This window comes from Molothrus aeneus, chromosome 1 (genome assembly GCF_037042795.1).
Source record: "Molothrus aeneus isolate 106 chromosome 1, BPBGC_Maene_1.0, whole genome shotgun sequence".
Taxonomy (NCBI): Eukaryota; Metazoa; Chordata; class Aves; order Passeriformes; family Icteridae; genus Molothrus; species Molothrus aeneus.
The window spans coordinates 2,827,804-2,843,375 of record NC_089646.1 but is presented as its reverse complement, the minus strand read 5'-3'; the positions used below and the strand labels follow the sequence as shown (position 1 = coordinate 2,843,375).

At 49.5% G+C, this 15,572-nt stretch overlaps 1 protein-coding gene across 1 annotated transcript; it reads right to left on the bottom strand.

Annotated features, from left to right (window-relative positions):
- Positions 1–1,675: 1,675 nt before the first annotated feature.
- KLHL40 (kelch like family member 40) lies at positions 1,676–12,558 on the bottom strand. Its single transcript, XM_066554946.1, has 6 exons — positions 11,279–12,558; positions 7,698–7,858; positions 6,177–6,284; positions 4,935–5,120; positions 3,833–3,979; positions 1,676–2,896 (listed from the first exon to the last, which is right to left on the bottom strand). The coding sequence occupies exons 1-6, from the start codon at positions 12,422–12,424 to the stop codon at positions 2,785–2,787; spliced, it is 1,860 nt and encodes a 619-aa protein (XP_066411043.1). The 5' UTR covers positions 12,425–12,558; the 3' UTR covers positions 1,676–2,784.
- Positions 12,559–15,572: the final 3,014 nt, after the last annotated feature.

The window sequence follows — 15,572 nt, the reverse complement described above, 5'->3', positions numbered from 1 at the left end:
ATGTCCAACTTTGCCTCCTTCCTCCGACCAGCATGTGCTGAGATTTGCCTCTTGTTGCTCCAGCAGTGGGATATTTCAAGTTCCTCTGGATATTTTTATACAACAGCCATTTTTTTCTATTTTATAGTTTCCTGCCCTGTGCCAGTGGTGGCTTCTCCACAGCTTTATAATGGATGTGAACCACACATGAGCACCAAACTCCAGTTTATTTGAAGCATCTTGAGCCTTTATCAGGGACTACATCACAACAGCTCATGGAAAGTCAGCAACATTCTCCTGCTGGCTTCAAAAAGCCCAGAATTCCTCCAGGAGAGCCAAGAAGTGTGGCAGGAAGTGAGTGGGGATCAAACCTCTATTAGGATCATCAACAACTTCCCAGCCTGCATTCAGCAAGAAGAGCTGAAGCAAAGGTCACAGAATCACAAAATCATTAAGGCTGGAAAATAACCTTCAAGATCACTGAGTCAGCCAGACCAGAGCACTGAGTGCAACTTCTACTCATTCCTCACGAACAATTCCAGGGATGCTGTTGCTGGAGGCAGGAGGTGGGATCCTGACACTGTAATAAATGACTTTTTTTAATGGTTATTCTATGCAGGGATTATTTTTTTAAAATCTTTTTTCCTGAATTTTTCTCTTTTTTTCTGCCAGAAGCTATTTGGAAGAGTCATCTTTGATTAGCTAGGGAATTGTCTACATGAATTTCTGCAGAACTAGGCAGAAGGTGTTTATTTCTTTTTCGTGCCTTTTTCACACATTTGATTGTTTCAAAGATTTTTGTTCCTTTTTTTTTTTTTTAAGCTACTTTGTGACAGCCAGTCACCTTGGATTTCTTTTTCTTTTGAAATATTTCATTACTGTTCTGATGTGATTGTCCTCTAAGGAGCTTATCCTGTAACTTCCTAAATCCTTCAAATGAAACCAGGACAAGACTCTGGTTCCTTTACTTCTCTTGAATTCTTTTTTCTTACAAACATATTTCAGTTTCTCCACAACTGCATTTTGACCTAGATTTGTGATACCAGAATTTTCATACCACTTTGAGGCAATTGTTTTGCAAGGTTTGTTTTTGTTCTTTTTTTTGAATTATTATTGATTATCAACCCTGTTAATAGTACTATGACATCACAGAATCATAGAATTGTTGGAAAAATCATAGAATTGTTGGAAGAATTCAATTCATAGAATTGAAAGGTAGGAAAAGACTTTTAATCTCATTGAGTCCAGACACCAGCCCGGCACCACCACCTTGTTCACCACTAAACCATGTCCCTAAGTGCCATATCCACATTTTTTTGAACACTTCCAGGGATGGTGACTCCATCACTGTCTTTTCTAGTGCTTTACAATCCTTTCCATGAAAAAACTCATCCTAATATCCAATCTAAACCTCCCCTGGCACAGTTTGAGGCCATTTCTTCTCACCCTGTCAGTGTAGGCATCCAGCTTCCTTCTAGTCCTGGGTAAACTCCTGGTTGTGACATCCATAGGGAAGGGCTGTAAGGATATAGATACTAAAATTTCAGCTCTCAAATGAGGGAAAATAACAAGAAAAAGATGAGGCTCTCCATGGGGCTGTTTTGCTGCATGTGTCCATCACAACTTGTGCTCAGTCCTTGTCTTTGGTTGCTGTGAAGGATCAGTTTCAGCTTTATCAATGTGCAGACACAGGGGGTTTCTTTTGGAATAGTCACATTTATTTTTGAATAAACCACTGGTCAGATGGTGTGGGCATCAGGAGATTTTTGCTCTAACAGATCTTTTTTCCTGCTGCCAGTACAGTCGTGTCTCTGTCAAAACTTCATTATTGACAACTTTAAAATAAATACGCGTTTTTCCTCAGTCAGAAGCTCTCTTTGAGCCAAACACATCTGAGATATTAGCAAAGTAAAATACTCTTTAAAAAAAAAAAAAATCTGAACATGAAAAATAAGAAAAACAGCAAAAATATAAAACCTTTCCCTAAAAACCAGCATTTGTCCATCCATAGGTGAGGACATTGTGATCTGTGATTGAAGATGAGGGGCCCAAAAGGCTGGAGGTGACCACACATGGCATCCTCTGTCCATCTCTCCCCCTTCCTACCCTACAACTTCCGTGACTCCTCCTTTTCTGACACTTAACTCCCAGCCTCTCAAAACTCCAAAGTCAAGCTGGAGGCAAAGAACTGAGATTATTTGCTTTTCACCACATCTTCCAAGGTGCTTCTGCTGCTCACATGATCTTTTCTTCTGCCTGTCTTATCCCAACAACCCTCTTCACTCAGGAACTCATCAAATTCTACCAGGTCTCTCCTGTGCCACTTGACTTTAACCCTTCCTTCTCCTCTCCAAGGAACACTGTGCTCACAGACACCCTAGGCTGGAAAATACTCTGTGGATGCTTTTCCCTGGGGAATGTAATCCTTGTCCTCACTTCCTGCATCCCCTGTTTGTTGGAGGGGACCAACAGCAGTTGAAAAGATGGGAAAAAACATTAAGAAATAAGCTAAAAAATGTATCATCTATTTGTCCTGTCTCCTGAGACTGGAATAACTAATTTTTCTGTGCTTCTCAGCCTTCCCCAGCTCCTTACAGACTCCAAATCCCCTCTCTAATTACCTTGTGAATCCCTTCAATTTCCCGGGAGGTTTTCCAGATACTCTCCCCTCTTTCCCACTTATCCAAAAATTACCAATCACAGATGCAATGTCCTGGGCAGTGTTTAGATGCCCCATCTCTGAGAAGCATCTCCCCACCCCTCCTTGCTCCAGCAGTCCCTGGAAAGAGGACCAATCTCTCCTGACTACATCTTGGTGAGGCGCAGGACGTTGAGGCGCACGGGCAGGAACGTGGCACCGGAGGCGTACTGGATCTCCCGGAGAACCCCTTCCCACTTCTTCTGCTCCTCGTCATACCTGGGGAGAGACAGGCAGACAATGCTGAGGAAAGGTCTCCTCTCCCTCCCTCCAGCTGCTCTCCATAGGGGTGGCAGCCCACAGGAGTTATATGGCCACAAGAATTGGCGTGAATTGCAGCCCTGGCGTGCTCTGCCTTGGGGGACGTGGATGTCAGCGCGTGGTCTTGCAGGGGAGGGGATATTTTTCTTCTGGGAGTTGGGTTGATGGCACCAAGGTGGAACATCCATGGTGAAGGACAGCAGGATCCTGCTGAGGGTGCCAGAGCACTGAATTGAGGGACAGGAGCAGCCAATGCTGCACTAGCAGCTGTCACTAAGTGCTTTCTGCCCACTCCTCTTGCATGTAAGACTATCTGCTACCCAACCCAGACTCTGCTTCCTAATCCAGACTCTGCTTCCCAGCCCAGACTCTGCTTCCCAGCCCAGACTATCTGCTTCCCAACCCAGACTATCTGCTTCCCAGCCCAGACTATCTGCTACCCAGCCCAGAGTCTGCTTCCCAACCCAGAGTCTGCTTCCCAACCCAGACTCTCTGCTTCCCAACCCAGACTCTCTGCTTCCTAACCCAGACTCTGCTTCCCAGCCCAAGCACTGGTTGTTCCCAGTGAGAGGAACATTGCACAGATGCTGCTCCACACCAAAGGAGAGTCTGGAACCAGCTCCAGGCAAAATGTCAATGCACAACAAAGCCAAAGGAGCAAGTTTTCCCTGGTCTGCTGCTACGTGAGGCTGGGAGAGGTCACTGAAGCACCAATGTGCCCTCCAGCACAGCACAGGGCAAAATTCCCAGACACTGAGTGCTGAGCCTGCAGCCTGGTGCTGGGGTGACAACCTCCACCTGACACTGACGGCATAAAACCAGACAGAAATGATCTATTTCATTACTAACATCCCTCCCATGCTCCCTGGGACAGCCCTGGGGAAGGTTTGTCACCTCCAAACGTCGTTGAGCTCTGTTGGCACCAGCTCTCCCGACTCGGTCTCCACCGTGGCGAAGCCCCCGAGCAGGTAGAGCACCCCAGAGAGGCTGACCAGGCTGGCAGAGCTGCGCTCCTGGGGGAACTCAGGGAAGGTGTCCCACCTGCCACGTGAGAGAGGGGACAAGTTCAGAATCACAGAATCACAGAATAATGAGGTTGGAAGAGACCTCCAAGATCATCGAGCCCAACCCGTGCCCTAACACCTCAGCAATAGCACCCAGTGCCATGTCCAGTCTTTTGTTAAACACATCCAGACATGGGGATTCTACCACCTCCCTGGGAAGAGCATTCCAGTACTTTATTATTCTTTCGGTGAAAATTTTTTTCCTAATATCCAACCTGTACCTTCCCTGACGTAGCTGGAGGCTGTGTCCTCTGGTTCTGTCAGAGACCAACCCCACCTGTCTGCAGCCTCCCTGCAGGAGCTGTAGAGAGCAATAAGGTCACCTCTGAGCCTCCTCTTCTCCAGGCTAAACAGCCCCAGCTCCTTCAAATGTTCCTCAAAGTTGGAGCATCCTGGCCACCCCCACGCTGAGGACGGCCTCAAATCAGGATTCAACAGCTGAGCTCACTAGGACAGATCCAGTTGTGCAGGTCAAGGTGGTTATGGGACCATACCCTGGCTGTTTTCAGGGAAACTGTTCCCATCATCATCGTTCAAGTTTGTTTTGCTTTGGGTGCATGGGCCAGTTTGTCCCAGTGCTGGGGCAGCAGCTGCAAGAGCCACCCAAATTCTGAGGGTCGATTGTGTTGGGTGAAGCCCCAGCGAACCCAAGGATGGCACAGTGGGTGAAACCACTTTGAGGACAAGCCTGAGATGATCCCCACCCCAACCACAGTGGATTTGGTGATGCCCAGCTCTCTGAGGAACCATAGAACCCTCAAATGTCTTGGGTTGGAAGAGACCTTAAAGATTATCCAGCTCCAACTCCCCTCCCATGGGCGTATAAACTGGAGGAACTGACATCAGGAGCCACAAACAAACTCCAGGATGGTTGGAATTTGCTGAGCCTACACCTGCACCTACTCCTGGTGTAACCACAACTCAGGACATACTTGTTGGTGGCAATGTCATAGACCTCCACGGAGTTGGTCAAACCAGAGTCGGTGACACCAGCTGCCACGTAGATTTTGTCCTTGTGCACGGTGGCCCCGAACAGGGAGCGGGCAGTTTTCATGGGAGCCATTTCCTTCCACTCAAACTTGGCTGGGTTGTAGACACACATCTTCTTCAGGCACTTCCTGGAGAAAAAGGAGAGGGAAAAGGAGCCTTGGTCGCTTTCCAAGGGGTGGTTTTGCTCTTGGAGGGGTTTGGGGGTGTCTGCTGGGAAGAAGGTGGGGTGCCTAGGGAGGATTTTGCTCCTTCACATTGACTTTGTTGGGTGTGCACCCAAGGATGTCCCTGCCTGGAGTCACCACCTGTGTGTGTAACGCATCCCCTCCTGCTGTACCCTTGGACAGAAGTCCTGAGAGCTCAGCTTGGTGCTCACACACCTGGATACAGGTCCAGGCAGCCCCTTAGGACCTCTCAAAGCCTTCAAGGCTTTGATTTATTGCTCCTGATCCACCGTGATGCTGCCAAATATCCTCAGTGATGCTCCTGTGGCCAGGTGAGCAGTGTGAGGATGTTCACATCTTTCAGACCATAGCCCTTCCCGAGCAGGACCAATCCTTGCTGGACTGTGGAATGTTTGCTCTGCAAACAGCCACATTTGTGCCCTGCAAGGGAGCCACTGTGATGCTCCTGAGAGAGGCTTTTCCTGCTGAGCTCATCTCCTGCAGGAGGGTGGGATGGGGTCAGGGTGGATCAGGTTTTTCCCTCCTGTTGCAAATACATGTCTGGATTTGGCTATGGTGACCACTCTGCTCCACAAGCCCACGACAGGACACCCTAAAAGTGAAGGGGCTTCTTGCTCTTCACTGCCTCTCCCAATCTGAGTGACATTTGGGTTTTTTTGTGGTTTGATTGGGAAGGATCTTTAAAGAACATCTCATTCCAATCTCCATGGGCAGGGCCACCTTCCACTGGACCAGTTTCTCTCAAAGCCCCCTCCAGCCTGCTTCCAGGGATGGCACAATACATTCTCTCTCCTGAGAGGACACTGCCATCTTCCTGATGTCCTGTTGGCCTCCTAAGGTTTTGGAAAGGGCTGCAGGCACAGAGGTGAGCAGAGAGGGGAGGATCCACATCTCCCATCCCATCCAGCCCTCCTTAAAGCAGGCTGAGGAGGTACCAACTCTGCATTCCCACTGGTGTGAGGGATTCCCTCCTTGATTTTCCCTTTCTTTTTGACTTACTTGTCACTTCCTTTGCCCCCAATGACATAGACAAGGTCCTTGTGTGATACCACTGCGTGGCCATAGACTGAGTAGGGAAGGGGATCAGCCTCACCCCACTTGAAGGACCTGGAAAAGATGGGAAAGAAAAAGATGGGTCAGAAAAAGATGGGAAGCGAAAGGATTTGTAGCTTGCTGGATGACACCTAGAGGACATGACATTTCCCAGGCCTGGAGGTCAGCACAGGGTTGGACTCAGTCTCAGAATCACAAGGTCTGTAATGGGAGACAGGCTCAGACAATAAATGTCTAATGATCCTAAAAATAATAATAATGACCCTAAAAATAATAATAATTATCCTTAAAAAGGGTGACAGTAAAATAATAAAATGAACAGATTATTTATGCTAATATCCATTGTTTTCTTGAGGTCTTCAGGTAGGAATAGGGAGCAATAATGACCCCTTGAACCCCTTTTTCTCCAAGCTGAGCCCCCCAGGTTCTTTCAGCTGCTCCTGGTGCTCCAGACCCTTCCTCAGCTCTGTTCCCTTCTCGGGGCTCACACCAGCCCCTCAATGTCCTTCTTGTCATGAGAGGCCCAAAACTGGATGCAGGATTTGAGGTGCAGCCTCGCAGTGCCCAGCACAAAGGAATAAACTTTTCCCTGGTCCTGCTGGTCCATCCAGGATGGATGGATGGATACAATCCACTGTCCCTCTTGGCCACCTGGGCACATGGCTGGCTCATGTTCAGCCATGTTCAATCAGAATAATGACCAAAAAAAAACCAGAGATAGAATGGTGCTGATCACATCTCTACCAGCTCCAAACTGACACTCAAACCACCCCCAGACACTTAGTGGGGGCAGACAAATTCTTTCCCAGAGTCTGCAGGGGCAGATAAATGCCCTGCTCTGTGGGAATGGAACTGGTTTCAAATCTCTGCCTATAAAACAGACTTGGAAGCACGCACATCTAAATATAGACCAAGAAAAGGCTTCTTGGTGCCTGCTGCTCTGTCTCTTTGGGGCAGAGAGCAGCAGGCTTTGGAAGTTTCTGTCTCCTGAGAGAAGAACAGGATGGTGCCTTTTAATAAAGCCCATGAGCTAGCATGGGTCAGAGCCCATTGTCCAAAAATAATTGGATATTAAGCCTGATATCAATCAGGATAAGCCATTCTGTGACACATCTGAAAAATTTAAAAACAAGCTTTTCTGTTCAAACCTCTTTTGGTGAGACCACAGTGAATGCCACTGATCCTTTAATCAATGGGCAAGAGCAGGAGATTTAGCAGAAGAAAAAAACCACCTCTGTACATGTCTCACGTGAACATCTACTAATGTCAATCCCAAATAACAAAATATCCCCATAAAGGCTTCCCTCTCCAGGAGGCTCAATAAAGGGAGCAGCTGGAAGGAGACAGCTCAGAGCCCCAGGGCACAGCTCGAGGACAGTCCCAGCATCCTCATACAGAGTTCAAGCCCTTCTCCCAAGCCTTTTGACCCATGGCAGCTGCTCCATTTCTCCTCCAAGGAACACTCACAGGCGGTCGTAGCACAGCACTGAATCCAAGGTCTTCTCTCCCTCCTTCAGTTCCTTCCCTCCAACCACAAAAATTGAGTTTTCTGCCTCCCCCAGACCAAAAAGGCAGCGAGGAGAGGGCAGGGGGGGCATCCCCAGCCAGTCTGCATCCAGGTGGTCGTACTGGAAAGGAACAAATGATCATTAGTGTGTGTCCATTTGATTAGCAAAAATCAGGGTCCAGAGGTGGAGGACAAAGTGTGCTCCCATGTGCAGCTTGGTCACCCCAGCAGCACTCCCTGCAATGCTCCTGTGGCTGTGCCTTTGTCAGCTGGAGCAGGATGGGAGATCTGAGAGCAAACCCAAGTCACAATTTGTATGATAAACCTTTTATGACAAGGCATAAGAGCAGAGATGGGTCTGCAGCAACATTTTCTGCTCTATTCATCAAATCCAGGTCCTTACAGAACTATGTTAAAGTTGGAAAATGCCTCTGAGATCATTGGGTCCAACCTTTGACCAATCACCTCCTTGTCCATTCCATGGCACTGGGTGCCACATCAGGCCATTTCTTGAACACCTTCAAGGATGGTGACTCCACCACTTCCCTGGGCAGCTCATCTCAATGCCTGACCACATTTTCAGTAAAAAAATTCTCCATGATGTCCAACCTGAACCTCCCTTGGTGCAGCCTGAGGCCTTGTCCTCTCATCCTGTCACTGTTTGCCTGGGAGAAGGGGCCAACTCCACCTGCTCCAGCCTCCTTTTAGGGAGTTGTGGAATAATAAGCTCTCTCCCGAGTCTCCTTTTCTAACTCGGAACTTGGAACAAGCCTGGTCATCTTTGGGTGAAAGACTTCTTGCTGCACTTGCAATGGATTGTTCCTGGGACTGGAGGAATGGAAGCATTTCAATCCTAGAAATTCTCCTGAGCCTTTTCAAGCATAGAAAACACCTCACAGTATTTCATCCTGGCATTTTCCATCTCTGCCAGGTAACAGGGTTCTGCCAGCAATATTGGCTACACAGATAAACTGTGCCAGAGAAAACTGCTGGATCAGATCACCAAATCCTTGGGCATCTGTAGATCAAAGCAATGCCTCGTCTCCCACCCGAAAAAAATTAAAAAAAAAAAAGAAAAATTCTTAGACTAGAGACTCTGAGCACTGTGCCTTAATGGGAATTGGGAAAAAAACAATTATTATATCTTGATAGAGGAGGGAGGGATGTCTTGCAGCCAATTTTGTGGGGCTGCAGGATGAAGCTGTGACGCAGCACTGCCTGGAGCATTGTTTGCCATGGGCTCAGGCCAAGGAGCTCCAGCCTGATGGGTTGGCTCCAAAGACTCGCCCTCAGCTGGGTGCCTGTGGTTTTTGTCTCTTTGTAAGCTGTGGTCCACACATGTGTTATTTATAGTGCAACCCTGAGCAGCTCAGTCATCGGGGTGGTTCCTGCTTCTTGATGGGTTCAGCATTGTTTTCGAGTCATAAATCTTGCAAGTGACGAAGAAAGGATACCCTTTCCCATCTGAAATGTCAATGGAATCATTTTGCTCCTGCCAAAATCTGCAAGGCCCCTGGGATTTATCAGCATTTTTATATTTTGGTGCCTGTCCTTAAATCTAAATTATCCCTGACCTAATGCACCTGGCTCCAGCAGGGAGAATGTGAAATTTGGGGGGATAGAAAGAGTCAGAAGGTGTAGGGAGCTGTGGCACAGTGGCTTGTCATAGAGCTGCATGTCTAAATGTGTCATTTGAGCTGAAAAAAAGGGCTCAAAACCTCTCTTGTTCATACAGCAACTTTGAGCTACAGAATGACACTGATGTAATAAATTAAACATTTGCAAACTGATGGCACTCTCCGGTCCCAGGGTTTGTCTGATTCTCCCAAGCACAAATGACATGGTGATGTGTGAAGAGACCCTTCTTGTGGGGAAGAGCTGAAACTCGCCCCACGATGCTCAGGACACTTGCCACTGAATTAGTGGCAAACGGGGAGCTGAACAGAGAAATCTTACTTTGTTTGCAGCTCAGAACCACACAGTACTTTGAGGGGAAGGACCACCAAAGGTTTTTCATGCAATCCACGTGTTCAAAGGGGCACAGGTGTGGAGTTAGAGCAGTTTCCCAGGGCTTTGTACAGCCAAATATTAAATATTTCCAAGGATGCTGCCCCACCCCTGGAAGTGTTCAAGGCCAAATTGGATGGAGCTCTGAGCAGCCTGGTCTGGTGGGAGGTGTCCCTGCTTATGGCAGGGGTTTGGAACTATGAGATCTTCAAGGTCCCTCTCAGGATTCCATAGGATGGCCTCCCAGGCCATTCTATGATTCTGTGGAGGTTCTGTGAGGTCTCTGGACCCCGCTCCTCCTCTGCTGGGAAGATTGATCCTTAGGCACAGGTTTGGCTGAATGCATTGCCCTGCTCCTCACAGGTACCTGATGGGGCTGCCCACACCTCGGTCATCATGGACTGTCCAGTGCTGTATCTCAAACAGGGCACCCCCAGCACTTCCTCAGCTTTCCCATTCACTCCTGCTCTATAGGGCTGGGGTTTCTTCCTCCTGGCTTCTCATTCCCTGGGCTTCACCCCCTGCCCCTTCCCAGGTGAGGACAAGCCTGGTCCCTGTGTGATGTGCGGCCCCACTGATGAGGGCAATGAGTCAAGGCTGGGATCAGGGCTCTGTGTCTCAGCTTGGCAACCACCATCCTTTTATCCTTTCTGCCTGGAGATGTTATTGTTTTTCCCAGAAGATGCGAGCCTGAGACACGTTATTGTTTCTTCCCAGAAGATTTGAGCCATGGAGAGGAACAAAAAAAGGATTTCTGGATATGGGAGGAAGAATAGAGGATTTACTGGATTCCTTGGGGTCAGGAGGAAGGGCAGGAGCCTTGTGTTAGCTGTCTACAGGGAAAGAAATCTGGGCTGCAGCCCAGGCTGGGGCTCAGATTGCCTGCACAGCTCAATCCAGTCACAGTTGGGTCACTGCTGAGTTAGAACAGCGACTTTCCCTGAGGGGTATCCCCAAAGACAGCTCGAGGTGGTTTCCCCCTCTCAGGATGGAAATGGCTGAGGCAGAGACTCTGAGCTGGACCAAGCCCATCTCCAGGGGCAGGACAGCACTGGGAATGGGGCACATGTTGGGAGGCAGGGACATGCCCTGTGTCCTTGGGGTGTTTGCTCTGTGGCTGAGGCTGCTGCTGCTCCTTTTTCAGCACCTGGCAGTGTCACCCTTGGGTTTTCCTGGGGTTCATAACCAGGGAAGGCAGGGGATGCAAGGTCTGATGCCACAAACCTCCCAGGTTGTGAACCCTGTGGCAGCCAGGGCTGGGCCAAATTCATTGTCCTAAACAATCCTCTCCTCAGGATTTGGATCAGGAAGGCTCATTCCTATTTCCTACTCCTTCAAACCTTCTTCCTCAACTACCACAACCACCCCTCAATGGCATCATCCTTAAAAATAAAGGGAGAAGAATCTTCAGTAAAGCAACCCAGATCATTCTCCTTCATTAACAACTTTAAAATCACATGACAACAAATATTATGGGAGTTAAAGCTTGGTGATGTCCCCAAGTGGTCAAAGAAACAAAAGACAAAGGTAGTACCTGTAGGAAGTAGGAGCTCATGGGATCCTCTTTGTTGTCCTCGTTGTAGTACAGTCCTCCGACGATGAAGATCTGATTCTCTTTGGTCACCAGACTGACGTGGTTCTTTGGGATTTGAGTAGACAGGGAGGCAAAATAGCACTCGTTGGCATTGGGGTCATAGGCCACTGCTCCACTGTCGCTCACCATGAAAATAAGGTCCTGGAGGAACATCCCAAAGCGCATGGTGTCGTTCAGGATCCCAGGGAGAGCATCCTCCTCCGTGTCCTCCCCTTCATCCACTGCTCCATTGACAACATCCTCCTTTGCTTGATTCTCACTGCTCTTCTTCACTTTCTTCTTCTTCACCACGGTGAACTTGCCTTTCTGGGCGTCCTTCACCATCTGCAGCTTCTTGAGCAGCTCGGGGCTGGACTTGACCAGGGCGTGCTTCTCCACGTGCTCCCTGATGAAGTCGCCGGGCATGAGGCGGAATCGGACGCTCTCGAAGATGACAGGCAGGGCCTTCTGCCGGCTCTCGCGCTCCTTGGCCCCCGCCCACTTCATCACCACCTCGAAGACACTCTCCTCCTTCTCCACGTTGAGGGAGTCGCTGGAGATGATGGCGATCAGCTCGTCGGGGGAGAGCTGGTAGAACTCCTCGTCCCGGGAGACCAGCGCGAAGCGGTCACAGATGAAATCCCGGGCGGCCACGGCCAGGCGGGCGCAGTCCAGCATCAGTCCCAGCCGGAAGATGGCCAGGCAGTTGCTGAGGCAGAGCCTCTTCTGCAAGAAGGACACGCACACGGTGAAGATGGAGGGGATCTGGAACATGTTGGCCACGGAGAAGATGTCCTGCACGTTCTGCTCGGTGATCTCCAGCTCGGAGGTGTAGATGTAGTGCAGGATCTTGCCCATGACGTCTGGGTCGACATCTTCCAAGCTGACCTCCCTCTTCTTGCTCTCTTCCATGTCTGAGAGGAACATGGCCCGGAAATAGGGGCTGCAGGCTGCCAGCACCAGCCGGTGGCAGGGAAACTCCTTCCCTTTCACTTTTAACACACAGTCCAGAAACTTATTGTGGTCCAACATGTCTTTGAGTCCGTCCTGGAGAAGAGTTTGCTGGTAGAGACGCAATTCTTCCACTTGATCAAGAGGCAAACCCATGGTGGCGAATAACCACTCGTTCTTCGCCCCAGTCCTTCTTTTATGGATAAATATTGGTGGCTGCACCTAAACCTGAGTAAAGAAAGCAGAGCTCACAGCCTCACGGGCTTCCAGACCGCTGGCACACCGGGAATGTGAAACCTTGCTATGCTCCCAGCTGTCTGTGCACTTCAGCTTCCAGCTCGGGGCTTTATATATAGACACAGCACTGCAGGGCTTAAGGAATCCATAGTGCAGCATGTGTAAGCCGATCACCCTTTAATATGACACATTGGACAAGGAGGAAGGGAGGGGGGCCGGGGGAACAGCTGTAATTCCAGCCCCAGGAATTCAGGAAGGGCCTGTCAGCTCGTGAGTCACCGCGGGGAGAGCAGCAGGTTTGGCTGCTGTGACACCACAGGGGACACCCATGGGCTTGGGAAGAGGACTCTGGGTGAATCTAACAGCCCGATTTGCTGTTTGGGTCATGGGTGGCAAGGCTGGGGCTTCCTCCTGATGATGCTCTGAAGGTGCTGGACCTTTAGCTGTGCTAAAAATAGGCCATGAAGTCCAAGCTGGAAGGATGTGCTAAGGGAAGGTCTTGTGTGGGCTTTGTGGCATCCCCAGCTCCAGCCAGCTCCCACCCAGGGCTGCTTTGCTGCACGGGTTTGTCCTTTATTCTCCTCTGGAGTCACTTTTCAGGGGTCTGGAAATGGAGTTAGAGGTGTTTATTTACAGCCCTGTGTGGGATACGAGATCTGTGCTGGAAGTTCCTTTAAAATCCTCACTAAAGCAGGAGATTTGAGGACTGTGGGAGAGGAATGGCGCTTTTTCCCTGCAGTAGGTGGTGGAGTCTCCATCCCTGGAGGCATTAAGGAAAGACTGGACACAGCAATCAGGGCCATGGTCTGGTTCAACCACAGGTTGGAGTCAACCCCAGAGCTCTTTTCCAGCCTCAGTGATTCTGTGACTCTGTCCTACATGCAAATGGGCCCCAGTGGCACAGTCTGTGGGCACCTTGGCACCAATGAATCCATCCTTTCCAGATCCCAGTGACTGAGAGAGTGTCTGAGGCTGGAGAGAAATAAAGGAAATGCAAGGGTGGGCTCAAACTCACAGATTAAGACATCTAAACACAAATACCTTATAGTAAACTGAGGGTCTCCTGCTCAGGCCTTCGGGTTCATCGTTCCCCTCTGGATGAAGTCTAGAGGCACAGCAGGACAACCTGCCTGGCCTGGAGCTGATGCTCCAGGGTGGCTGAGCTCTCCAGCAGCTTTTGTGTCCTGCTTGCCTACCCATGGATGTCTAGGAAGTCCCCTGGGTCCTGAAATGGCCAGTCCAGGTCCAGCTATTCCCACAGAGCTCACAAAGAAGCAAATTAGTTTTGACAGACATGGGTGAGCAGAGTAGCTCTAATTATTTATACCCATAGTAAAACTTGCACATGAATCTGTTTTATCTCTTGCTGTGGACCCTCTGGGCTGTCTGACACTCAGTGATGGCACAGATTTAATTAACGATTTAATTAAGTCTATGAAAAAATATTAGCCATTATTCTTGGTGTGTTTAAAGCCACACAACCCCTTACCCTGGCAGGGATATGAGCATAAAAATTGCCATGATGGTCATCTCTACAAGAGGGAGGGAGCTGTACCAGTATGAAGCCCTTCTGTACTGGTGTGGTTCCAGCAGCAGCTGGGAGGTACCAACAGAGCAGGGAAATAATCTCAAGCTGTTTTCAGAGCTCACATCATGAGCTCTCCTGTGCTGCTCATCTGTGCCAGGCCCAAGCTCCAAGTGCTGATCTTTGAACTGGGTCGAACTTCAGGAATTTTTCCTCGCTGACATCTGGGGCTGGACACCCCCTCCCTCCCCTCTCTGCCCCCTGTGCATCAGCTCTGTGCCATCCCAAGTTTAATCCTGTGTTGTTGTGCCACCAGCTGGGATTTCCCCCCTCCCTCTGCCTTTAATCTCCCTTGAGCCCTGCCTTGTTTTCCTTTTCGTGCTGCTGCCAGCTGAGTTTTGCTTCCTTATCCCCCACCCCACGGGTTGCCACTGCTAAAATTCAGCTGCAGCCCTTCCCAGAGGAGCTCTGGGACCTGCTGGGTCTCTGGCATCTCCCAGGTTGGTGGCTGACCCAGGGAAAGGGCCCTGTGCTGCTCCCAAACCTGCCCTGGGGACTCCCAAGGGCTGCAGTGGCTTTGCCTGGAGCAGCTCCAAGGCTTGGGGAAGCAGCCCTGGTTTTCCAAGAGCCTGGGTGCACTGTGCCCCAGGTCTGACAGGGCCACAGCCAGCGATTTCCAATGACCAGTGGATTCCCACAGTCCTTAAATGTGTCCCCAGGTGGGCAACAGTCCCCCAGGACATGGGAGGGGGTGGAGGTCCTGGTTTCATCTGGGAGAGTTGATTTTCCTCCTGCAGTGCTGTGCTTTTCCTGATTTAGGATGAGGATAATGCTGATAACTCACTGATATTTTGGCTCCTGCTGTCATCCTCACCCTGAGTCAGGATTTTCCATCTCTCACACTCTGCCAGGCAGGAGCTGCACCAAAAGCTGGGAAGCAGCGTGGCCAGGAGAGCTGACCTGAGCTGGCCAGAGGGATGTTCCACACCACAGAACATCATTTCCAGGATATAAACTGTGGAAATTACCCAGAAGGGAGCCAATTTGCTGTGTGGGGACAGGCTGGGCATCAGCCAGTGGGTGATGAGCAATTGTTGTGCAGCACTTGTTCCTCTCGGGCTCTGTTGCTCTTTCTCCTCTCCTTGTCATTATTATTATCATCACTATGTTTTGTTTCAAATGTTAAACTGTTCTCATCTCCACAGATTTACCTGTTCACCTTTTCTTTCTGATTCTCCTCCTTATGGGGTGAGGGGGAGTGAGTGAGTGGGATTAAACCACAACAGTGAGGATACACAGATACATCCTAAAGGGATGCAGTGCTGCAGGATCACTCCCACCCATACAAAATGTTACAACAAAAAGGATGGAGGAAGGAATTTCAGCCATGTCAGGCTGAACAAGAAAGTGTCCAGTGTAAGGCTGTTAGGTGGGATTTGTAATTACGATAAAAAATTGCTTTTCTTGGCTTCTTGGTGGAGTTTTACGAAGGGGCAGGCAATAATCAGAGCAAATGAGTGGATAAATCCCATCCTACAGAGA